At 35.5% G+C, this 27,207-nt stretch overlaps 2 protein-coding genes across 4 annotated transcripts in view; one reads left to right on the top strand and one right to left on the bottom strand.

Annotated features, from left to right (window-relative positions):
* Positions 1-5,043, bottom strand: part of LOC121854308 (kinesin-like protein KIF20B) — a 61,359-nt gene extending 56,316 nt beyond the window's left edge. Inside the window, exons 1-4 of the mRNA XM_042348895.1 lie at positions 5,002-5,043; positions 3,924-4,008; positions 3,535-3,685; positions 1,918-2,024 (exon numbers count right to left, since the gene is read on the bottom strand). Of these exons, the coding sequence (XP_042204829.1) occupies positions 1,918-2,024; positions 3,535-3,685; positions 3,924-3,973 (308 nt within the window). The 5' untranslated portion in view covers positions 3,974-4,008; positions 5,002-5,043. The remainder of the gene's footprint in view (positions 1-1,917; positions 2,025-3,534; positions 3,686-3,923; positions 4,009-5,001) is intronic.
* Positions 1,518-25,338, top strand: LOC121854309 (inositol polyphosphate 1-phosphatase-like). Of its 3 annotated transcripts, none has more exons than XM_042348898.1 (8): positions 1,518-1,539; positions 8,435-8,658; positions 14,117-14,239; positions 15,692-15,833; positions 16,590-16,761; positions 17,371-17,605; positions 20,914-21,018; positions 22,870-25,338. In XM_042348898.1, the coding sequence occupies exons 2-8, from the start codon at positions 8,455-8,457 to the stop codon at positions 23,020-23,022; spliced, it is 1,134 nt and encodes a 377-aa protein (XP_042204832.1). In that variant the 5' UTR covers positions 1,518-1,539; positions 8,435-8,454; the 3' UTR covers positions 23,023-25,338. The 3 variants fall into 3 exon arrangements, with proteins under 3 accessions (XP_042204832.1, XP_042204831.1, XP_042204830.1); XM_042348897.1 differs by lacking the exon at positions 1,518-1,539 and adding an exon at positions 5,193-5,441; XM_042348896.1 differs by lacking the exon at positions 1,518-1,539 and adding an exon at positions 5,195-5,441 and having other exon boundaries at positions 8,432-8,658.
* Positions 25,339-27,207: the final 1,869 nt, after the last annotated feature.

Raw genomic sequence — 27,207 nt, 5'->3', positions numbered from 1 at the left:
TGTGTACCTCCTCTACCAGAGGAGAGAGAGAAGTTTTGAGGTTTAGCTTCCATGTGTACTTCCATTCACACTACCCAGGCCACTGAAAGATTGATGGAGGGATTTTTTTTTTTTTTTTTTTTAAGGGGGACCAGCCCACACAGGTCACCACCCACATCGGGGCCTGGGGGGGCGAAAATTTAATAATAATAATAGTAATTCATAGTAAATAAAATTTATAATAAAAAGTAAAATAAAATAATAATTATAATAATAATAATAATAATAATAATAATAATAATAATAATAATAATAACACTGTAATATTGATAATAAAGAAAAAAATAATTATCAATAATGAGAAACGCTATATGTACAGTAAGTTGTCTTGTCAATAGTAAGAGAAACAATTAAGATCCTGCAATTGTGTGTAAATGAGGCAGAAAGACAGATCAGCAACCTGGGACTTGGTCACAATATTCGTGATGCCATATGGCAGCAGGGTCTACCATTAGACAACATATTATGCAATGTTCCCAGATAGCTGTGTCAGCACCTCAACAGCTTGATACAGTAATAATAATAATAAAGGTTGAACCTCGATTTAACAGCACTGGATTTACCGGCAACTCGCATTTAATGGCAAAATTAAGAGATCGTGGATTTTTTAAAGACTGCCTGTAATTTCCACTAGTTCCTCTACCTGCTCCAACGCTCCCAAGGCACTGCGGTTGGTTTATTTTGGCACTGAAGTCCAACTGGTGCTGTGCTTGGGTAATCACCTTAAATTTCTACTTTCTTTTCATCAATTATGGCCTCTAAGTAACCTGAAAATCCAACTGGAGTTGCTAGTGTCCCAAAGAAAAGTTTCCCAGAACATTGTGCAGGTTGAAATATTACAGAAGCTAGACTGTGGAGTGTCTATTTGTCAACTATGTGAGATCCATGGAGGGAGGGAGGACAACTCTACCACCTCCAGCTCAGTAACCTACAATCCCTTTATAATAACAGAATGCAATTCACCATAATTCAGTTTCATTTTGTGTTGGGTTCATAAAGCATTATAAAAAATAATCAATTTTCTCCCAAAATTCCCACACTCAATCCCAGATGAGCTATTGCACTACAGTATATTCTGTCTCTTGTTTACAGAGCAGTAACACTGACCCACTCTCAATAATACTGCAGTGTTATCAGCACTTACTATCTCTCAAGCACCATTGTTGTCACTGCTCAAGAGGGTTGGTGCTTACCACAGGATTGTAGCATATTTATCAGAACTTAATATACATTATTGTAGTGTATAATGCATCTCCATATGCCCTGGTTTATTCACTGATCGGTTGTCTATGAGTAAACATAACTAAATCGAGCCATCATGCAACACAGATCAGCTGGGCAGTCACCAACTGACTCCAAAACATGTCAGTATGCTATGACATCACATCTGGGGGAGGAGCCAGGTGGGTGGCGACTGACAACTGGCGAGTCAAGACGCAATTAAGAGCTCAGTGTTCACTGCCTCCACACGGTCACTTCCCACACATACACACCCATGCAGTTCAGTTTTCTTATGTTATATTTTAATTACATTTTCTTTATTTCTAAGTCAAATTAGAGTACTGTACTGTATTGCAGTTTTTAATCTTTGATTGATGCAATGGTTTTGTCAGTGATGCCGCCCCTATACTGTACTTCAATTTAACGGCACGATCCAAGTCTCTTTGATGCCATTAAATTGAGGTTCAACCTGTAATAATAATAATAAAAGTGTAACTTCATTATTTAAGATCATACAACAAAGCAGACATGAATGACAGGCATCTGCTTCTGTTCTTGCTCCAGCCACCGTGTAACATACAGTATTGGGAAAAAGAGCGTAAAATAAAAAAACACACTATACAGAACAGTACTTATAACCATGTAGCCTCTACTTACTTCTGGTTAAGCTTTGTGATGCCATGTATGCTGTTCTTAAAGGTATGAGAGGAAGCAGGGGCAGTGAGAATGAGGCTGTGGTCATCAAATATATCAATGTGCGTGTCCTGAAAAAAATCAAGCACTGCAAGTTACCATAAATTTTGCCAAAATATAATTATGATAATATGAAAAACAGTATTATCATTACAGCACTTCTAAAATATTTTTCATCAATAGACACAGACAGCCAATATAGATTAATGCCTAAGAACATCCTCTATAGTGTACAGAACTTGCTTTTATAAGTTCTAAAAGAGCGAGAAACCTGTGTCTCTCGGCTAGTTAAAAATGACCAAGAGGCCACAGTTTTCCCACCCCTGCCTTAGACCAAGAAGAATAAATTGTTAGTTTCCAGCTACTCAATTGACACGAAAATTATTCAAGTAAAAAAAAAAAAATTAATTACAGTACTGTACCAAAAAAAAAAAAAGTTTATTTTCTAAAAACCAGTTTTTGTGATATAGTCCAGAATGCAACGTCTAGCTTTATACCTAGGTATGTAAATGCCTAGCATTAACTCACCAGGCCAACATACAGGCAATTAAAACATCTAATAATTACTTAAATACGTAATATTAGGACACGTCGCTACCTGGCATTTAATTGCAATTCTCAAAACCCCCTCCCGCACCCTCCATCACACGCATTGCTACCGTCATCTTTTTGCCTGGCGAATCAGCTGTACACGCACAAGGAAAGCTCTGCTAATTTGAGTTGTAATAGCTGAAATATTATGTGGTATTTATACATTTTAAACTGGTTGGGTGCTTGTGTGTGTGATGAGTGGGGGGGGCGATTGCTGGACAACAGACCCATCGTTCAGTAAGAGAGGGGGCAGATTTTGCACCCTTCACCTTGACTGTATAAAGAACTTCCGTCCAGGACTGTACACAAAATAAGAACTTGACCTCCTCAGAAACACCAACATACATGACTGCTACCAATCTTAAAGCAAAAATTACCAAAACATTGTTTTTTGCTTGTTATTTTTCTTGGCTGTCCACTGAACAACTACATCAGTGAAATAAATAAACACTCAAAATTTGGTCGCCTGACAAAACCAACAACTACTACTCTGTATACCCTTTCCACGCTAACCTGGCCACGCCTGTCATCTATAGCTACAAATAGCTGATTGGTTCCCCTGAGCGTCTTACCCCCCGGACTGCATGTGTACAAGCGCGTATTCATATCAACCTTTTATTATTAATATTTAAAATTTTCTAACATCCACTCTGAAGTGCTAATGCCTTGAAATCATTTGCATTTTGATAGTCCAGATAATTATTTAACATTAATTGAGATAACAACAGGTCTGCTTACCAATTGTGAACACATTTAGTTTGAATTTTCTTTGAATGAGTCAGCTATTAATATAGAAAAAGGGCGTGGCTTACGTGACAGATTAGTGTGTAAATACTAGTTTTAAACACCACTTTATCAGACAGTATATTACAAAAAAATTCTAACTTGGCACCACCACCATTTTACAGACATTTTCCACACCTACATGGTTTGGCCTTTTTTATGATCATAAATCAGTAAAGAAACAAAACAATACAAACATTGTAGTACCTCTTGCTGGGAAGTCTCTTCTGGAAGACTTGGGCGAACTCTCAAGTACACCCTCAGGGTCTCTAGATCAACATCCTCAGTGGGTATTGACTGGAAAATCTCATTCAGATTCTTGCATGGGTCAAAGGTATTGGAGAGATTCACAGAGAAACTGAAAAATTACAATCATAAAATCTTATACTTTACCCTTTACTCTATTGATCAGCCTGTTAGCCAAATGGGTGGTCAGTCACATTTCTGTTATCATGCACTTTCTCGAGTGTACATTATTAATACAGTACAGTACTGTACTACTACTAAGAAGAAACCACCTGTACTGACTGTTTCAAAACAAAAGTGAGCTAATACTGCAAAATGTTTACCAATAATAAAAAATAATAATAACTCACTCCTGATCACCAGCTTCAATGTATGACAGGCGGTCCACTATACGACTCATTTTCCTATCTTAAGATACTTATGATCTCATGTTCACTGAAAAAAATTAATAAATTAATTAACAAAGTGAGTACTGTAACAATAAAACAAAGGTTAATATAAATCTTTCTAGTAAGTTCAAATTAAATCGTTTTGTAGTTTTCAGTAACAATAGTTATTCATGGGAGTGATGATCACCCATTTTCAATATTAACCCAAAACAAATGGTACGTCGTCTGTGAAGTTCCCAGTTTAGCCATAGTTGGGGCTGAAACAGCAAATTTATCAGGTTAGGTTAGATTAGCTGCCTATTAGCTTTCGTCCCCCCCCCCTCCCCACCCAAAAACTCTGATTTCCCACGGATCCCCCAAGATTGTTGGAGGGGATGAGGGGGGGTGACAACTCAGTAACCACTCCTTTGCATTGGAACTAAAGGTCAAATTCGTATGAATCAGACCAAATACCAAGGTAAAAACAAAAAAAAATATGTTCGAACAGTAGTTGGGGCTGAAATTGGAAATTTACCCACAAATCAAATTCAAAATCGAATAAAACACATCAAAAACCAGATGAAAAACACATTGCTCAACTCAAAAACCAACCTAACCTATGCTACAATGAATACCTTGGTAATGTTGCCTTTTCAACCAAAATGCAATAGAGTGTTTTTTACTTTAGAAATGATATAGTCGAGAGCTATCTTTTGAACCCTACCAGTACTTTTACTTGTCACAATTGAATAAGCGAAACATTGCTCAACTCGAGTCATATTGGCTGAAAATGCAATAATACCATATAAATTTACTCCTAGCTTATATTTTACATACGAAACTTACAAGACAAATCCCACTTCATTTGTACATTCTCCAATCAGTCCCTGAGGCTGGCCCCCGTGACGTTATTACACATATTTTACCTTTAGTAAACTTCAATTATTATATCTACGTTGATTTATAGTGCACAACATATCCATAACTATAGCAGTGACATGTTCCTTATATACAATTGAGATAAATACTCGGAAAGACTCAATAATAACAAGACACTCACCAAGAGCCTCGACCCGACGACCAACCATTTAAACTTGTTAAACTGACCAATCAGCAGCCAGTGTTAAACCTGCTTATTATCACCACTATTATGGACCTTATTTACCTGATACAGCACTAACGTTTTCTGAAATATTGTCAAAAATTATTATTATACATTTATTGATTAGGTAGAAATGGTTTGTTATTTTCTTTTAATAGTTATTTATTTCTGTCAGCTGATGTTGATGTTAGTGGGAGTGAAGTAAACAACGGCCAAGGCCGAAGGTCACAGACTCCTAAGACAATTTAAGGTGTACAATATTTAGAATATGAGAGCTCTTGTGAGTGAGTCACAGAACAAAAACTTGATGAGAATATACCAACGTAACTAGCGGTTACTGTTAGGGTTTCGAGCTATTTATAATTGCCAGTGGATATTTTGCCGTGACCAGCTACCTGGTAAGCTACTAACGCTATTTTTTTTTTTTTTTATCATATTCTCCACTTATCAGCTTACTAGCCGTTTGGGCGGTCTAACCCATATCTCAGGCATAGGCCCAGTTAATCTTTGAGTTGTTCTGCAGATGTTATTGTATTACAACCAGGTACGTTTCACTGCCAGGTGAACAGAGGCAACGGGTATAAAGAGACTGCCTAATTTCCATTACTGGTGAACTACGTTATATTTGACCGTTAGATATAAACATACCTAACCATAGTTCTGTTGTGCATGGAAACTACTAACAAAAATAAAGGTAAAGATTCATTTTATGTCGAACAAGGAATTTCATATTTCAGTCAATTTTCACTATTGCACCGGCCTTTGTTTGGATATTAAAAATATGTTTTTTCCGATGTTATATGATAAGTTTTGAACGAAATTGATATTCATTTCAGCCGGAAATCAATAGTTTTTGAGATCCCCCACCCTACCCATTAATCTTAACAAAAACATTGGTTGTTCAAATTGGGCAGTAGAGGGAAAATGTGAGGCAAAATGCTACAAAAAGAACACCAAATGAGGGTAATTATTTAGGACTGACTCGTGGCCGAAATTTATCGAAAACGATTATAAAAATGCTGGATTTTCACTGTTTTTTTACAGTGGACACTGTTGTAGTTTGTGCAAATGTGTTAAAAAAAATATTTTTAAAATAAACGTAACTTATCATTTGTGGGTATGAAAAACAGACCTAACCAACCTAACCAGACAAACTTACCTAACCTTACCTAACCTCCGGACCCCCCCGGTATATTAAACAGAAAGAATTTAAGGCGTTTTCTGGACGTAAGATGGTGCGGGCGCATCGGCGCTATGCAGCCCTGGCAGCGGAGTGATTTATTGTGATGTCGGGAAACGCCGAGCCACGGCGTTGAGGAAGTGATGAATAAATTTCTTTCCAGTCTGAAAGCACAGGGATTCCCGCAGTGTGGACAGTCTCGTTTTAAAGGAACAATGCTGTGGTCTTTGAACAATTGAAGGGCCTCGTTGTCTTTATCCCTAAATTCGCAAATTACGTCCATATAAGACCGGCGACAACCTTCACGCGTCATGCTGAAAATGAAACTGCAGTGAGCCCGGGGAAAAGCACAGCAGCAGAGCGCGGCCTCATTACCACCGGGAAGACAAATTAGCGCGCGCTTATGTGTCTAATTATCTATGAAACAAAGAATTTGCACAAGAAATGATCATCATATCAGGGCTCACTGATGAAAATAATATAATATTCTTCTGATTGTACACTACTGTACAGTACCATACAGGGTATGGTAGTTGATAAAAAAAAAATTCTTAAGTCTAATTTGGATTACTAATGCCCAAATTTCATTACTATATATATATATACAGTAAACTAAAGTTCAATTAATTAAATGTTTTGTCAGAATGTAGCACAAACCCTACAGTATCTGCAGTTAGGGTATGTACTGCACTAGTAGAGCATAATGTTAATTTGATCATGAACCATAATCTGATAGATTATATTGTAACCTATAATAGTGTTACTGGTATATCCTTAATATCATATTTAAGATCTTCCAACACAAAATTCTCAGACATTGCTCAATCCCATGGGCTGCAAGTGGTACAGTGGTAACACGTGTATCTTTCACCAATATGTCAAGGATTCGAGTCCAGTTTGGCCCTGAAAAACATGTGTTATCCAGTGTGACCCAACCAAACATCACAAGTTTTCTGGCCTCCAGTTTCGTCCTGTACTAACACTGGATGGACCAACTACCCACATGGCTAGCGAGCTGATAAGTGGCAAAAAAAAAAGATGAAGTACAGGGGGTCCCCAGGTTACGAACGGGTTCCATTCCTGAGGACTTTCTTAAGTCGAAACACATGCTATGTGCATACTGTACTTACAGAACAGTGTTTAAAATCCAACTACCTGTATTCCATAGCCTAAGTCCTTATACAATACACATCTACAATCACTTAATTTAAGAGAAAAGAAGAAATAGAATGACAAAATTCAGTGAATGACAGTAAAAAAATAAGTCATCAGGTAAATAAAATACTGTAAATTTAAAGTACAGTATAACCTCGTTCGTATTGGCGTTCATTCTTAAGTCTGACGTTCGTAAGTCGGGGACCCCTTGTACTACAGTATATATAAAATCTATGCATCTGTTTTTAATACAGTTACAGTAATGTTAAAAAAATGGTGGTTTATTGTCGTTCCCACAGTGTTTATGTGTTATCCAACATTACTGTTGCCATTACAGGGGTATTTCATATTTCTGTAGTACAGGTATTATATGTTAACTACAGTACGTTAGTGTATGTCAACTATTATTTGGCTTTTCTCACCCACAAAGTCTTGTGCACTCTTTACAACAAGTCCCTGGAGATGGTTTATACATAGTACATCATTGATATATTAGGTGTGTAACAACCCAAACATTCATTAAACTCCTACAAATATTAGGTAACCATTGATATAGATACAGTCATCCACAAATGTTCTGTCGCTCAGTGCTGCCACAATTCCGAAGACATATATGACGTCACAATTCTGCATATGTTCTCCTTTACATTTATTGGCCATTATACTCATAGCAGATCTCATAAATATTAGGAACCTCTCTTATTTCACCTGATAATTAGACAGCCTATTCCTATTTTTTTAACGGGGAATAGCCCAACCGCACACAGGTCATCGACCCACATCGGGGCCTAGGGAGGCGAAAAAATAAGAATAAAAATAAATTAAAAATAGAAAAGGAAAAGGTTTGGTTTAGTTAGCATAAGGTATTTAATCAAGTGAAATAAGCTGGGGTTCCTAATCTTCATGAGATCCAGTATGACACACATGACTTCATCTATCATAAAATTGATTTTTTCAGGTTCTGTCCTTGATTTTTCCCTTTTCAATTCTGTATACTGTACAGTATGATGTAAGAGTTTGCAAGTTTATACTTTTATCACTTAATTTCTTCAGCAGGTATAATATTCAACGCTGCAATGGCTGAATTGATCAAGATAATATTAAATTTCTCTGAACGTGCTGGAGAAATTGCTCGATCAATTCGTCGGGAGCCAAAGTTATTTTCCTTGTTGGTTGAAGAAAAGGGCGAGAGTGAGAAGAATCAACGGTTTACCCATGACTTCAAAACCTTAGCAGATGTCTTGATTCAAGAGGCCCTCAGACACTATCTCACTCAGATGGTTCGTTGCATGAATACAGTAATTCCCATACCTTACATAAATTTAGTTTCCATGAGTGTACCTTTCATGGGCAGTGTACATGTGGCTGTTTTTATACTGTATTCATGACATCTTTCACTGTCAGCCCCTAAGGGAAGTGAGTTTTATTTGACAGAAAACAATGATTTTTTTTTCTCAAGAAATTTTTATTAAAAAATAAAAATCTGGTCGTTAATAAAGTACAGTACACGCACCATAAGAGTACAGGGTACATAAGCCAACAGTAAACACAACACACACACACCAGTTTACAAAAGTAGATAGTTTGGTTTGTACGGTACAGTACAGTATTTGTAAATCTGGATTAGCACATCTTCCCTTGTTTACTACTTTGATGGGTGAAAAAATCTGCTGATTTTTTTAATCCCTTCCATTATTTCTTGTGTTTGTTTTTCATTAGTCGTAGTACAGGAGGAAAAAGTAATTACCCAGAGGAATACTGTACAGTATTGTGATGTTTATTGTGGTAACACTAGATAGCACCCATCTCACAACTGACTTGGGTCGAGTGCCCATGTGACGTGATAGAAAACTTTGATGATAGATTCCCTGAGTTGCTTGTGGAGTCTTTAGATTTTGTTCAGTTTTCAGTCAAGACAGATGTAAGATAGTGTGGCTCTTTTCAGAATTACAGGCTGACAATGAGACAAGGGTGAATTTTGGCAGCTTTCTCATTATAGAAAATGTTTACCATAACTGTATTTAAAACTTCAACTTAGACAATTGTATTCTGTGTTGCTTAACCTCATATACTGTACTCCAAGGTATAGAAAATTAGTTAAATGATGACATACAGAAGTCAGATATGAAATATGACAGTTGTAACAGATGGCATATGCCAGAGTTGTAACCTAGAAAATTGTATGCTATGTTTAATCACATAATTATACCCCCAGTTAATAGAAAATTTATAAAATGATAATGCACACCTACGGGTATGACAGAGTTATAACTAACTAAATTGTATGTTAAGTTGCTTAACCATGTAATTATACCCCCAGGTATAGAACATTAAATGATGTTATAAACATATCGCATATAAAACCTCTCACACACGCAATAAGTTTTTTAGTTTCTGTGACCTCAACAAAAGTCTTAACAGGACCTGTCATCACTACTCATAATTTATACATCACTGGCTTCATTATTCTTTTGGCTTTAACATAATCCATAAAATTAATAAATAAGACGAAAAGACTATGGTATATCTTTTCACTCCGAATAAAAAAAAAATTATTTTTGTTCCCAGTGTCATATCTTGGATATCTTCTCACAATCCTGCCAAGTGTATCATAGGTAGAGAAATATAATTTAATGAGCTTTCCAACTGTGACTTTTAGATTTTTATGTGTCTAATAATTTACGAGAAAATTGCGAAAAACTAAAAACAGTAAAAAATCACCAAATCTTTTTCGATTTTTTCACACTTTATGTGGTTTATTATATTAAATTTTAGTGCATTGTATAGCTTGTAATGTTAGGAAGAGAAGGGTGTTATTATATATCCTGTAGCACTTATGGTTATCGTATAGTACAGTAATAAATGTTCTAAGTTGGTGGGCTGGCATTTTTCCACGAGTCAGGCTCCTAGCAACTTTCTTTTCTGCATTTTTTAATGTTTGTTGTGTACCTGTACTGTAAATAATATTGTATGAATTACACATATATTCAGTTACTTACATAAATTTAAAAGTACTGTACAGTACCTTATATATACAGTATACATACTCATGAACATACAGTACTGTACTGTGTAGGCCATATACCTGTATACGATCAGTATAGTATATGGCACAGGCGGTGGCAGCGACAAGCTGCTTGCCAATCTTGCTGTTTTCCTTGCACTTATCTATGATGCACAAAAGTTGGACGTGATTCTCTAGAGAACTTTTTTTTTGGGGGGGAGGGAGGAGGGAATTTTTAAAAGTTTTATGACACAAATAACATCACCAATGCAGTTAGTGTTACCCAATAATATGACGTGATTTGTATCATGGTGCATGAGAGGGTTAAACATGAGAGCTGTAATCTGTTCTGCCAGTGTTTACTTTCAGACTTCTCATTTATGTAATGCATTTTCCTGACTTATTCTAATAGTTAAATACAAATAAAAACATGTCTCTACAGAGTATTTATTCAAAGAATCCTCATGGGGTCACACTGGATAGGTGATGGCACTAGATGGTCTTACATTGGAAAATACTTGAGAACCCCTGACGATTCTATACCAGTGGCACATTCTTAATGAATGCAAGGCATGCATTGCATGCCTAGTAGAAAGCAAAATATATTTTTAAATAGTATCTTCAATAATACAGATTTAATTTTAGTCTTCACAGTTTTCACTCAGGAAAGTCGAGGAGACTCAGTGTCCCTCAATGCATGCAGGAGGATAAGCCGCATGCCCTCAATGGACGTATAGACATAACCATCCTATCAATAACATGCTAAAATGAACTTTATTGTGTTGGAGCATAAGGAATTTGAGCCACTTTGGTCAAATTTAATACTTTTTCCCTTAAGCATGAAGTCTTATGTTATACTGTTATACAGTGATACAGTATTATATTACCTAAGAGTTGTTTTTCCATAAGAGTGGCTATTTAATAAGATTTCTGTAAATGTATTGGGTACAAATGCATGCAATTCGAAAACTGCATTCACTTGTCTAGCGGCTATGTAGACCGGCGGTGGCTCTCCATCAGCTGGACAAAACTGGTCCACATTATTGTTTTTAATATTTCTAAATAACCCTACAGTTCACTTTCAGTTATACTGTAGTTTTTTCACTTGGGAAAGTTATTCAGTTTTCTGTTTTACTTAAAATAATAATCGGATCATATAAATAAAAATGTTTACTAATTATTTAGATGTTCAACAATAAGAGCATTCACAACTTTACAGAGGGCCAGTATTGTGCATGATGCCTAGTCATTTTTTTTTACTACTTTATTTCTAATTTACTGTAGATCACACTGAAAGCTTAATATTCTTTTGCCATAAGTATTTTTGCACCCATTATATATTGATTTATAATACGGTAGATACTTTGTCAGATGCCGCTGATATAATTTAAGAAATTAAGCGAAGTCATAACTTAAAATTTTAATTAAATGACAACTAGCCAAACATAATCAGTAGGAAATAGGCAGTATATAGCCTGGTGGCCTTGTCAATAGAGTGGTGTTATGTTCAGTAACTAATTAGTGATAGTAAACTGCCCCCGTTAAAATCATGAATAATCAAGATTGTGAAAAATTAAGTGAAGATGATGTGTTAAGTAAACTGAGAAGAAAATGTTTCCATTCGTGCACATTTACAGAGAAAAAACAATCCTCGGAGAGCTGAATTTCAATACAGTATAAGTAAATATTTCTTGACTGCAAATGATTTGAGGTAAGATATTTTAATTTTAGTATAGTTTCTTAAGTGTTTATAAAAGCTTGACAATCCTTATTTAGAGAAAGGCCATATCCTACTTGAAATTTGATTTGGTAACTGATTTATATGGGTGTTCTGCATGCTTATCATCAGTGCAACCACAGTATGCCACTGTTCTACACCATCAGCTCCACCAAACTTCTGCACTGCCCACATTCCTCTATTAACAGACCTCATCTAGTGGTTTATCAACACCACTTGGCAACATTACTTGACTACATCTCACATCCCACTAGAGCACATAAGTTATTCACCTGATAACTGTAAGAAACATCAACAGACTCTTTACCTCACCTCACCTCACATCTGTTGTACTATAACAAACTTACTTACTCACTCACCAATCATCAACTAGACAATTGTCCTACCACAGTGTAGTGTCTCCCCCACTGACCACAACTCACTACTGGCTGGATGCAACACTTGACAAATTATTATTTTGTTTTTAATTTCCCCTATTACTGTGTACTGTACAGGGTCTTGTGACAACCCTTGTTATTACATAGGTATTATTTTAATACCTTACCTTATTTGCGCCTTCATTGACATATTTCATATCATAATTTTGTGCAAGGTACTGTTGTGGGATTACTGTTCAGTACTGTATATGTACAGTACTTATATAGATAATGTGTCCAATATTAAAGAATTTTAACTGGATGATTTTTGGTATGTTCTAGACTGATGTATTGTGAGTGAGGTGAAGCTCAGTGTTATTCATGAAGTACAGAAGGGTTGAGTAAATTTAAACACAGTAATTTCCAATTCTGAAAGAAAATGGGTTTTCTACCAAAAGACGTTTCAGCTGTAATCTTGAAAATTTCAGTTTTGTTCAAAATCTCAATATAAGTACTGTACAGTACTCCTGAACATGCTGATTTAGGATCTGTGGTTAAAAATTTGATATACTTGTACAGCATGAGTAATTTTTTGTCCTAATGACTCTTGGAAAATTTAAATTTTTGCAATGCAAATTAAATGCCACCTTTGATTTTTTATGGCGCTCTTTGGTGTTTTTGTATTATTTTGGATGTACTGTACAGTTACAAAAGTTGTAGTATTAAAATTTAGTTTCCATACTCAGTCATACAGCCTCTGAAATTATTTTTCTTTCTGTATGTCGGACTTTTCATGATACTTGTCAGGTACAGTACAGGCACTCCCTGACTTACGACAGGAATAAGTTCCTGGACACTGATCGGAAGTCAATCTGTTCATAACTTGGAACATTGTAAATTCCCAATAAAATACGTATTGATGTGCCTCACACATTTGTGAGTGCGTGGTAGCGAGTTAAAGACCAGCTGTTGAGGAGCACTTGGCAACACTCCTTTCTCGCTCCATATTTTAAAATGTTATGTAATGTAATACCTGATACAAATGAACACTTACAGATAACCTTCTTTTCACTTTTGCATCTGTTAACATTGCTGGCTGCATTCTAGCCAAGTTAGACTTGTCACTGCAACCACCAGACTACTGGACCAACCTGTGAGGTGTTATGGTTGTTTTTCAACTCGTTTTTTCGGGTAGATATACATAACTTACTTCATTTATTTTTGCTCAGTTACATGCACACACCATCTTACATACATATTGTGAAAAAAAGTAAAAGAAATAATTGTCATAAAGGCAAACACATAAAGGGAATATAGATTTCTTTACACATGAGTTAGCTGGCTCAGCGAGTGAACTGGCATGATGCGCTGAATACAGTAGAGCGCTCCATGCTTGGTTCATAAGTAGGTATTACAAATGGTCATACGTTGCTTTTTATTTTTTTAAGAATACAGTATAATAGATCGAGGAACGTAACTCGCATTAACTTAATTTGGGGAGTGCCTGTACTCTAATTGTAACCAGAAATAAATATTATACCTGGTGCATTGGGTGAATAAATTTTAAATTAGATTTACAGAGAGTAACTGAACTCTAAATTATTATTTTTTTCCACTTATCACTATGCCACATCTTCCAGATTCCCTCCCTTGGTGACCATGTTCAAGGAGAGGAAAGTGCCGAGTTCACAAATACTCTTGGAGAAAAAATTACTGTACGGATCTGTGATACACAGCAAGAAACTGCCATCCTTCTTGCGAAGGTGAGAAAAGAAAAGCGCAATACTGTAATATAAAGACGAAAGCTAAGGTGCTCCGTTGTTTCCATTTTCCTGTGTGATTTTATCAAGATATATATATATATATATATATATATATACTGTATATATACTGTATATATATATATATATATATATATATATATACTGTATATATATATATATATATATATATATATATATATATATATATATATATACAGTATAAAATCCATATCTGGGAATGGACTGTGATCGTATGATTTTGCATCTGTAAGCAAAGATAGGGCCATATTATTGATAGTCAGCAAACTGACTAACAAGTCATAAACACCTTAGGATAAGTAATGTTGAGTTAAGTGGTAAGCTTAAATATTACATGGGAATGATCTGTATAATGGGAAGCTCCTGTTGTGTGGGTTGGAAGAAAGTGTGATGGTTGGAGGGATTTAAGGGTTGCAGGTTTACAGATGGAATACTACAATACTTACCATAAGATAAATATAATTTGGTAGAAATTTCCTGATAAGATACCTTAGACAGAAGACCTTTTTTTTTTTAAATTGTGACTGTTTCTTTCTGCCTCTACATTCAGTTATCCATATGCTTTGAAAGCAGACTAGACCTTCAAAATCTTCTAGAGGTACAGTACTGTGCCATAATTATATTTATGCACAAATTTAGTGACACATTGTATCTATACACTGAATGTTTTAACCCTTAATTGGCTACAATCATCTGTTTAATAACTGTAGGGACAGCAACCATCATCAGTAAAAGTTGCTGTAAGGACGGCAGCCATCATCAGTAGAAGTTGGCTGTAGGAACGGCAGCCATCATCTGTAAAAGTTAGCTGTAGGGACGGTAGTCATCATCTGTAGAAGTTAGCTGTAGGGACAGTAGTCATCATCTGTAGAAGTTAGCTGTAGGGACAGTAGTCATCATCTGTAGAAGTTAGCTATAGGGATGGCAGCCATCATCTGTAGAAGTTGGCTGTAGGGACAGCAGCCATCATCTGTAGAAGTTGGCTGTACGGACGGCAGTCATCATCTGTAGAAGATAGCTGTAGGGACAGTAGCCATCATCAGTAGAAGTTAGCTGTAGGGACAGCAGCCATCATCTGTAGAAGTTAGCTGGAGGGTTGGCAGCCATCATCAGTAGAAGTTAACTGTAGGGACAGCAGCCATCATCAGTTGACATTTCATGTTACCCTGTACTTGCATTCCATTTTTCTGCCTATGGGGGCAGAGTAGGGAATCCTTAGCCACCACTTAAGGGTTAAAAGAATTACAGTATATACTGTAGGTTTAATTTTGTCTCAACATTGTGGCAATGTTGGTTGTACAGTACAGTACAGTATAGGGATAAAATCCAAGTTAACAGTTAGATGAACTAAGTGTAGACATTTGTCTGTTAAGTCAGATGGACCAAATGTAAATGTATGAAAATATCTTACAGGTTTTAGATGGTAATCAGGAGGCAGCAGATATTTTAGCAGATGTTGTTCATTCTGACATATCTTGGAGCCCAGAACCTGAATTGATAGAAAAAATACCTAATTTGCCTATAGAGAAGTTGGGTATATGGATTGATCCAGTTGGTAAGTTACAAGATTTTTAATGTATTCTTTATTATTATTATTAGTTTTATTTTTTTATTTTAAATGGAGGAAACCACTTACCTCCTATGTTAAAAAAAGATTAGCTGTCCAAAAATTATAAGAAAGAGCATAAAGAATCCTAGTGAAATTAAAGTAACAGTGTACGTGTAGTAGTACTGGCAATGTAATACAAGTGTAAAGATTTTATTTTTTACTTACATGATTAGTTTGTAAAGAATTTAAGAGAATAAAGTTTACATTTTTTTCTTCAATATTTAGTATATTTAATTAATTAACATAATTTTCAATAACATTAATGTGTATTTATGCATACTGTATTTTATTTAGAAATATATGGTGAACCTTTTACTGTCATGAACCAATCTCACTTAAGTATACAGTATGTTACTCTACACTTTACATAATGATGATGACTTTTCACTTTGGTCATTTTACAGAATCTATACATTACTCACCATGTTTATAAGAAACGATTTTCATTGAAGGTAAAGTTTTTGTAAAAGGCTTGCATAAGTAAGTAGTGTACTTCCAAGGAGGCCAATGAAGAGAAGTTTTAGTGTACCTGACTGGGGATAAAATAAAGTGAATTTGGACTTACGCATTGCTTTAAATTACAGTATCACATTTTTTGATAGTTAGTTATTTATGAAAAACTGTCAGCTGTGGTAAATTTTCAAAATATCTCTGTTTATTGTTGATGTTCTTTGATAGTGAAGTCTGCAAAATTGTTTTCAGATTCTACAGGAGAATATGTGAAAGGCAAAACTGGGACTACTCAAGGGAATATATATAGCCAGGGGCTTCAGTGTGTTACAGTCCTTATTGGATTATATGATCGTATGTCTGGCTTACCTGTTGGAGGGGTCATCAATCAACCATTTGCTGTTTTTAATGAAGAGAGTAAAAGGTAATTTTTCTTTTCTTTTTTTCTTTTTGCTCTTGTATTTTGAAGTAAAAAACAAGTCTCCTTAAAGGGAAGACTTTACCTCCCTATGTAATAGCATATATACAGTAGGTACAGTACTAAACACATATTTGAAAAATATGCAATAAGATTATATAATGAACATTTTCCCTGTTGTTTCTTATATAATAGTGTAGTGCCAGGTGCCCATAGCATACATAACAATCCTTAGAGCCTTTGATAATTCACCAAATTTTTAATGAGCATCAAATATCTGTAATTTTCTGTTTCTGGTAACACAACTGCTGCTGCCAGAACTAAGTCTTGCCAGACATAATGAAAAAATTTATAAATGTGAAAAGTGAGAACTGGAATGAACATTGTCTTAAAACAGAGCTGTAGAGTGATTACAAGTAAAGCACGAGATTGAAAAAATACATGCACAAAAAATGCAGCAAATACCAGGCCGCAGTATGAAATGCTAACTCGTACAAAAGGAAGGCCGTGTTTACAGAATATATTTTTGCCTGGATGATGTTATACTATTTTTCTTATATTAAATTACTGTAAAAGATAGATTTATTTACAATAATTTCTTATCATTCATTGTAGTTGGCAGGGAAGAGTTTACTGGGGAGTGAGTCATGGTGGCATCAATATTCATAATGTACCACTAGACACATACAACACCGAAGATGGACGTCCTGTACTGGTGATGTCGTCAAGTGAAGATACAAAGATTCAAGATAAATTTAACAAAACCTTCACTGTATTGCATGCCACAGGTGCTGGCTATAAGCTCCTAGTGGTAGCCTTAGGGTATGCAGCAGCTTGTGTATCATCAAAGGTAAGAAATCCCAAATAATACATTGTCAGTAAACTTCCATCTTCTATTTGTAGAGCAAAAATACTGTTTCTTACATAAAAAATAGTTTTATACCTGCACACACATGTCTGATAACATGCAGTTATGACCATCAAAAACATTTCAAGCACTGACAACCCAACCTCATTGCTAAGTAATAAATTGAAGAGTAGGAGATGGAATAAAATTACTTAATCTTGGAAATATCATGGGGCAGAATTTGTAAAAAGAGTGAGTGTTTGTTTCCAAAGTAAACAATCCAATGTTGCTTCTACTAAGACATTGTTTATAAATCCTTCAGCTCCATCCCAGAAAGTAGATGATGTTTTTCATTTTCGTAAACACAGTACTTCACCACATCACAGCTTGCAACATTGTCTTTTTCTTCCTCTAACTCATGGATGGAATACTGTATAATTATACAGTACACCTGACTCTTGCTTTTTGCAAGGGCTATGTTCTATGTAAACCATTCCTGGACCTCCCCCAACCTTATTTCTGGCACTAATTTATAACAAAGGCACACTAAAAGACAACAGTAATGCTATAAAAGTTATGGAAAAATCCATGCAATACAGTACTCTAATGTGGTTTAGAAATAAAGAAAATATAATACTGTATAAAACTATAAAATAAGGAAAATGAAGAGCATGTGTGTGTTAGCCAACTCACCAGTCCAGTCGTGCTACCTCCCTCCCCGCAATGTGACATCATATATACACACACACACACACACACACATGTTTCTGAGTCAGCTAGGTGGCTGAACTGTGTCACATTGCCCAGAGAAAGGTTTGAGTGTGGAAGGAGCTATTCTTTGTACCTAAAATAATATATAATGTACAGTGAGTTCTGCTATAACGCGTGTTTTGATAACGCGAATTTGCTCTAACGCGATTTATGAATTCGGAACAATATTTGTATAACGCGAACGCTTGTTTGCTATAACGCGATTTTTGCTTACTATTTCTCCAATTTTGTGGTATTAACTGTCAATATGGTAAAGAAGAATATCTCCAAAAAGCGTTCTGATGATAGAATTCCCGGTGATTATCGTAAAAGAAAGGATATAACACTTGAAGAGAAGCTTGATGTTATCAACCTCAAAATCACCCTTCTCCCCCATCAAGTTACATTCATATTTTTTCAAGGTAAAGTGTTACATTTACTGTATGATTTCATTATTAGATATGAATGTAACATTTATTTAGACTGTGCTATCCTTTGTGTTAGGCTAACTACTAAATTTTTTCGATTTCGAGTAATCTGCACCTAACCCTATTTTCTCCATAAGCCCTGTTATTTCTATGACGCGATTTTCTATAACACGATATTTTACAAGAACACAATTATCGCGTTATAGCAGAACTACCTGTACCAGGAAATTTGAGGAATAAATGAAAATAATGCTAATAAATAAATAAAAATATTTTGTTGCCATTTGGCAATCTTTTTATTATACATAGGAGACAGCAAACAGCTGAGATCCCTCCCCCTCACCCACTCTGCCTGCTAACTCTGGCACACTAAGAAATATTTATTCCATTAATGTTATGACCTTATAATAACTTTTTCTTTAATTTTGTTGCACATTCTGTATGCAAGATTGTGTGTGCATATAACAGAATAAAAAAAAAATATATATATATCAGTATTTCTACCTGAAATTAAGAGTTGAAAAATAGCCATAACGTAGCTCACAGCTCAGCCTTGCCTGCTCTTGAGTGCTAACTTTGGTGCACTAAGAAATTTTTATTCCCTTTAAGTTCTTGACCTTATGGTAATTATATCTTTATTTTTTATTTAATTTATTATTTTTTATTTTTTTGCACATTCTCGATTACCGGTAAAGATTGTGTGTGCATGTAACAGTAAAATAAAAATTCATTTGTATCTACCCAAAATTATGAACTGAAAAATAACTATAACATAACTCACAGCTCAGCCTGGTAGGGAGATGGCTAAGTGGATGTGGCTACAGTGATGTGTCTAACATAGCAGGCAACATGCCACCAGCAATGTAAACAGATGCAGTTAAAACATATAGTTTTTTATTTCCATTAATTTTACTACAGTACAGTACTTTGAAAGAAAAAAGGTAAATATGGCAAGACACAATTTTATTGGTGGACATACAGTACAGTATATCCATTGCAACACTAGGCTTTCCTGTACTGTATTTTACGATATATATGATATGATATGTATCAAACTTATTGAATTAGGAACGCCAAACAATTTATTTATTAACATCAAACTTCTATATAAATGATGTGTTTCAGAGTTAAATGATTTAGTGAGCTAATGTTGAGTGTAATTCTAAAAAAAAATTCAAAATGGATACTTCAAAAATGAAAAAAGAATTACAGTACTCTGATAAACGATCAAACTGATTCATATCATATAAAATACAATAGCACATATTTTATGCAAGAAAAAATAACTCCTTACACCATCATCTGGACCACATGACACAGTTCAGCCGGGTACCTAGTCACCTAGCTGACTTCGAGACGTGTGTGCGTGCGTGCGTTTGTGTGTCACATCAGGGGGAAGAAGGAGCATAGCTAGCTGGTGAGTCGGATACGCAGTTACAGCCCACTACCTCCCAAGTCAACGCATACATTCACTTCACACACACAGACACCCATGCTCTTCATTTTATATTATATTTAATTTATTTCTAAGCCAAATTAGAATATTGTAATGATTTTTCCACCACTTTTCTGATTTCATTACATGTAACAATGGCAACATGCCATCTCACAGGGCACCTTATTCCCATTTTTTGGGGGGATGGCATTAATTGAATTGTGGGTAGAAGGACTCTACTGGAAACAAGCATTTCATGGCTTTGTCAGGTTTCCTTGGTCAATTTTACTGAATATTAATTGTTATTAAGTTAAGTATGGTCCTAGCAAGTCGTTGCATAATTATGAATACACATATAGCAAGTGCACATAAAGCAAGAGTCAGGTGTATATGTTATCTGTCAGGAATAAATTCCTCCATGTGCAGGATTTTATTTGATACAGTATAAAATAAAAAAATCAATTGAGATAAAAAAAATAAGCAGTAATGAAATATTGCAAATTAAGCATACAGTAATTAAAATAACTAAACTTAAATATAAATGAATTGATAAATATAAAGCATAAATATAATAATGAAAATGAAGCACAAATACTCTACTATCTATACTAAAAATTAAGCATACCATAAATTATGTCCAGTACTGTAATAGAAATACTGTTCTTTATGGGAGTTAATGTGTAGCGTTATTTTTACAGGGATCTACCTTTCGGTGGGACACAGGTGCTCCTCATGGGCTTCTAACAGCACAGGGAGGTGGTGTGGTAATCTTTAAGCAACTTGATCATCTAACAAAAGAGGGGGTAAGTCTTATGGAACTCAGAGATTCACATTTGTAATATAATCACTTGTGTGTTGGTGGTGATAAGGCCCATGAGGGTCAGAAATGTTCGGGTCCAGTCTGCTGTTGTCATTATAGTGGGGTACACCCGGCCTTTTCTAGTGAATATGACCGTTTCCAAATCGAGAAAGAGGTACTCAAGATCTGCACAAGAGACAACGTAAGCTTTGCTGAAGCCAGAAACACAACCCTGAGATATATCTCAAATCATGGGGATACCCATGCAGAGGTTCTGTCCCAACACAAGGCTCAGCGAACTGTTGCTGTGACACCGCCCTGAGAATCATCAGCACCTGTATTGAATTCAGCTCCCACACCTGACTCTATGCCACCAATTCTCAGTCCTCAGACTTCTCTCATGGTGGCTGAGGTCCATATGGATGAGGCAGGTACATCTGCTACTCCACATCTTTCCTCCACCAGCCATCCTGGTACTATAAGAATTTCATCAAAATGCCACCGAGGGTCCTCAGACTCTCTGGAGGTAGACGATCCTCTGAACAAGGTATTGAAGGTAGAAACGTTCGACTGTTGTGAAGAAAGCGAGACCTCTTTGCTAGCTACAGAACCTAATTCTGAGTCCCAAACACTCCAACAGATGTCAGCTCATGATGATGCTTACTCCTCAGAGATACCGACTGATCCTCTTCCAGAAATATCTGGTGACGAGACCCCAGCTAAAATAGAGTTGGCTGTTGGGACTCCTGGCATAGGGGTCACTTGTATGGATCCATCTGAGGAACCATCTCCATGGGTTAACTCTAGTGTGGGTCCACCGGATGGGTCTACATCTGGGTCATCTGTGGCCCCAAAGCCACAGACACCTCTTTGAACCCTAGGGCAGGACAGAAGAGCCAGCCCCACACAAGTTGCCCCCCCCCCCCCCTCAATAGGGGGCCTGTAAAAGGGGCATGTTGTGGTACACTCAGTGCATCCTCCAGGCTCCAACACTGAAACTAAGCCGAAGCCTAGATCTCCAATAATCATGGCTACCATAGTCCAATATATTTGTGTGTGTGTGTGTGCACACCTTGACCTTTCATCAGGGAAGGGAGCATGATTGGGTGGCGAGTTGGCGATTCAATTATAGCCCAATGCCTCCCCACATTCGTTAACACGCATGCTTTGAATTTTTTGTGTTTTATGGTTTTATATAAGCTATATTTTATGTATTTCTTAGTCACATTGGAGTATTGTAAGGATTTTTCCACAACTTTTATATAGTTTCATTACATGTAAGAATGGCAACATACCATCTCACAGGCCTCCCCATCCCCAGTTTTTACTCCTTCCTAGTGAAATCATTGTATTGTTAAACTGAATTTTGACCTAATATTAAGTGAGAAAGGGTGTCAAAAAATTTTTTATCACTAAACCAAATTAACACTAAACAAGGGATACCTGTAGATAGATTATTATAGTATATACTGTACATACAGAATATTTTATCATCTTCATGGCTACACATCAACATGAATTTTCTAGATAAACAATATCACCTGAGATTAGGAAGTTCACCTTAGCTACTGAAGATCCTGTACTTATACATTATGAATATTTGATGAAGATTGTATAATTGATCAATTAATTATGTCTGATTTTGTCACATGCAATAATTCTCATTAGAATCAATGAGACAAATTTGTGAATGATTAACAAAGAATAAGTGAAGAGAAAGTATATGAGGTATCAGGGAAGCATGAGGAATAAGAGATTTGACCTAGTCCTGGTCATAAGGAATTTACCATAAATATGTTACAGTAGCTTGTCTGGGTATCTTTTGATGATTGTAATGTATCATTATATATTTCAGGATATTGGAGGTGACAATCTGAATGAACTTCAAATCAGGTATCACAAACCAAATGACCATGCAGTACAACCTAGTTTACAGTGGAGCAATGAAGGTGGTTTTGTGGCTTACAGGGATCCAAGTACATTATATCGCATCTTAGAGTGTATTTAATACTGATGATAGTAAGGTATGATACCATTCTTTTTTCACTGTTCCTCCATTCTTGAAATAAGTTTTACTTTGGAGCAAGAATCAAATTGTGTTTGTAATGTGTTTCTGGTCATTTATAAATAGCTTTATTTTATGTGAAATTACTGAAAGATATATCTTATATTTTGTTTTGGTAATTATTCAGAGCTGCTGACGGTCACGAGTTGTATACTGTACAGGGTATTAGCCTTTGTTTATTATGTTAATTCATACTTGAACTTGAGTCTGCCATTTATTTATTACATCATAATATTAAAGTGTTATATTATTCTTGATTGGTTTGTGGGTAAACTATGTTTGTTCAAGAGTAAGTTGTGTGGAAGCTCTTACGATCCACACTTCTGAATTGTATGAGAGCACTTACACCATTATTGATTAGTACTGTTTCATAAAAGGTAAAAAGAATAATGCTGTTTTCATGAAAAATATTTTCAATTTAAATCTGTACCGCACCAGAGTATTCATTGTCCATTGTCATTTTTCTACATTAGTAATTTCATACTTAAAACATTTCTTTAGCAATGAATTGCTTTCACAGGGCACTAATTCTTCTCTTCTTGACACTACAGTAGATGCTTCTTGACACTCTCAGTGATATTTCACTCTTTCTATAAAAATGTTGGAAAATATTCAACAACATCCATTTCATCCCCCTTTACTTTTTCCCACATCATTGTTCTATTGATTCTGTCACACACTTGGTCTGTGTTCAGAAATACCCCAACAAACTCTTTCCTGTCTCCAGATATGTTTCACTCCTTTATGCAAATAATTAATACACATTTCCAATTCCTTTTTTAAACCCACACTAATTTTTTAATCAAGTACTGCTTAGAATTTGCATTTAGATTGCCGGGTATTTCATTCTTTAATAAAAAAATTTAATTGGAAAATTACTTGTGAATATGATATAAAGAACAATGTAAAACAAATCTTTCCTATGTGTCCCTTTTAAGAAGATGAATTGAATTTCACTTAATGCACATTATTTTTTGTCAAATTTTGATTACGTAGTGATATTTTTGTTCCTTTGAAAGGTCATCTTTCCATTATATTATTTCCTTTTAGTTATAAATATGTATGTTTTTTTTCTATGATTAGTGATTATATGGTAGTACTGTAGTTGACTATCTCTCATTTGTATTGGGCGTATAGAACATTCCCCTTCAACTAACAACTGTCTTCCTTGGAGCTACATTCCAGTATTGAATACACTAAAAACTTTCATAATTCAGAATGATAGTGGCTCTACCTTTATTGAAATAAGGCAAATTGTGAATAATGCTCAGTTTCGTAATGAATCTCCATCCTATCCAGTACAGAATTTCAACTCATCAGCAATCGACAAACTCTTGTAGTTTCAATGCTATTTTCTTAACAGCTTCTGTAGAATTGCTATGGCCCCTGCTGGAAAACATTTTAAAACACTTACGCCCATATTATTAAACATCATCTTTCCTTGAAAAGGGTCGTCGTGTATCAACCCGAGTTTTAAACTAAATGAGTCCTGAGGGACACCGCAGTACAGTACGTAACGGGGTGGTGTGGCGATAAAATTAACTAATTCCAATATTATAAAATAATTTTATTGGAATTAGTTAATTTTACCTCCACACCACCCCGTTAAGTACTGTACTGCGGTGGCCTGGGAGTTTGTGAGGGCACAGGTATGAGATATGGCACCGCAGCGCCGTAGCCATATTGTGGAATTGTGGATTACCTTGTTTGCTGATTCCCCTTAGTTCATTCCAAGTCACTCGGTTATGGCTGCACAACAGTGCTGCATAACACACATTACAGGGTTCATTTACCTGTTTACCATCTTTGTATCTTATTGCAGATGTTGATGAAATGTATCAGAATGGTGTGAAAGATATTTGTGAATCATTTTTATATAAATATAAGGTGTAATATTATAAGAAGGGTAAATGTTCTGCTATGTCTGTTGTCAACTAGTTGTCAGACAACAACTGTTGTCATAATATATTTGTTTGTTAAAATTGTATTTGTAAACAAACATCTGACAGCATATTAATTTACCTGATTTACCTAATGCCGAGGGAAGGAGGCCAGTGGCCTGTGTAGGATCTCTCTATTGTTCCAGATAATTTTATTTCATATGCAGTGCGACACTATCATCTTGGCAGCGGTGTGATACAATACACAGCAGTCACGGTAGAATAGGAGCACAGTTTGATGAATGTAGAAAAATATGTATTTATAGTTCAGAAACTTATATCCAGTAGTCTGTATCAATAAATGTTTATAAAATTATAATTAATGATTATCATAATCCCCCCTACATTGTCCCATGAACCAAGGTTTTGTATTTTGTGTTTACCTCGCCATTAGAGTTCCATCGAATAAGTACTGTAATCCATTTGCAGTATAGGAGTGGGTGGGTAGGGAAACATTTTTATATTACCTGACATAGGTTACCATAGCTGATGCAACAATCTGAACACTCATAATTCCTGATTACTCCACCCAGTCTGTGTGAGCTAAATCTAAATATTGTCATCATTAAGTCTGAACTCAGCCCTGGATTTCAAGGCCGCCACCAAACAGTTCATAAATTATAATTTCATGTTTCTGTATCTATAGTTCTACTGACATCTTACACAAATCTGGCATGAAATGAAAGATGGAGTAGAAGTAACAGCTTGGGCGTAGCTTATTATCGGTTAATTTGGGTGTAAAATAGCCTACAATTAAACAGAGGATAAAGGGTGTTCACTTAACACCTAGATTATGTCCATCTCATACAAAGTATCATTATACCTGTATTAGATATATTGCAGTACTTTGGTTGTTATATTGTTCAACACATCACATTCAGTTAATAATGAGATGCACACGACATTATTATCCGGTGATTTATGTGGGGGTGCTGTGTAGTGCTGTCACAGAGACATAGTGTTGTACTGCAGAGTAATTATTGATATGCTGTTTGCTTTGTTGTTTATATTCAGCACTTTAAGCTACAGTAAAGTATCAAACATATTGTGAAAACACTGGATGTCTGGCCACTAATTATCAACCAACACAGACAAGCACTTAGACCTTAGGGGTTCCCTGACTTACAAATGCCCGCCGATACAAATGAGGTTGGTAGCAGTTACATACGAGAACTAGTTTGTACGGCGTATAGGGGAGGCGGAGCTGCACGTGGGGAGTGATGCGCCACCCAGCTACACTCCTGTGTGATCAAGTATAAACTATTGTTTTTTTTCTTATTAACTCTTTTTTTTTTTTTATGGGGGGGCCCTCATCATGGCTCCCAAATGCAAACCTGATGCAAGTGATAGTAGTGCATCCAAGAAAAGGAAAACGATTACGATGGAAGTGAAAGTTGATGTAATTAAACGTTCTGAAAAAGGCGAAACGCCCTCAGTGATCGGTAAGGCGTTGGGCTTTAGCCGCTGAACGGTTAGAACAATTTTGAAAGACAGAAAATTCTTGAACATGTAAAAGGATCCAGTTCTGGTTTTACCCAACAACTGCCATCAGGAAATTGTGGCTAACCAATGCAAGCGTGGAAGATACAGTACCTGTAAAACGGTGATAATGATGATACAATAATATTTGATAATTTATTCATTGTTATTTCTTATAAAGTTTATACTTGTATGCTTATTTTTTATGGTTTTTCAAAGTTGTTAATTAAAACAATATTTACTTTACTGTTTATTTTTTTATTGTGCAACCCACCTTTAAGTTAATACTAATGATATGTTTAGACTTAAGTTCACATATACTGTACAGTGTGTGTGTGTGTGTGTGTGTATGTGTTAAGAGAACAACAATTTTGTAGAATCAATGAAATATTTGTCACTAAACATTATTAGATAAAATTGGAAATTTTGTAATCAAGTAAGGACATACTGTAGTTTAATAAGACATTTAGTTGTCACTACATATACACCCTATCAGCTCAGTACAAATGAATATTGTATTGTACATTTTTTGTGAGGATATTTCCTTATAATTGCTTGCTGCCCAAAAACTAATACCGAAATAGTTTTTCAAATACAGTACAGTAAAATTTAGTGTTGATAATTGATAAGACTACAGTATGTGCATCACAATGGGTAATATGAGGTGATGTATAAATATAATTATGACTACATATAAGATCGTTACCTA

This window comes from Homarus americanus, unplaced genomic scaffold (genome assembly GCF_018991925.1).
Source record: "Homarus americanus isolate GMGI-L3 unplaced genomic scaffold, GMGI_Hamer_2.0 scaffold54443, whole genome shotgun sequence".
Classification (NCBI taxonomy): Eukaryota; Metazoa; Arthropoda; class Malacostraca; order Decapoda; family Nephropidae; genus Homarus; species Homarus americanus.
This window is presented reverse-complemented; position numbering and strand designations above follow the sequence as displayed.

Bases quoted from the DNA above. Each gene is read 5' to 3' on its own strand.
- LOC121854309 (XM_042348898.1), top strand. From the start codon at position 8,455: ATGGCTGAATTGATCAAGATAATATTAAATTTCTCTGAACGTGCTGGA. The intron at 16,762-17,370 runs GTAATTTTTCTT...CATTCATTGTAG, and splicing joins TTTAATGAAGAGAGTAAAAG to TTGGCAGGGAAGAGTTTACT. The intron at 17,606-20,913 runs GTAAGAAATCCC...TTATTTTTACAG, and splicing joins CAGCTTGTGTATCATCAAAG to GGATCTACCTTTCGGTGGGA.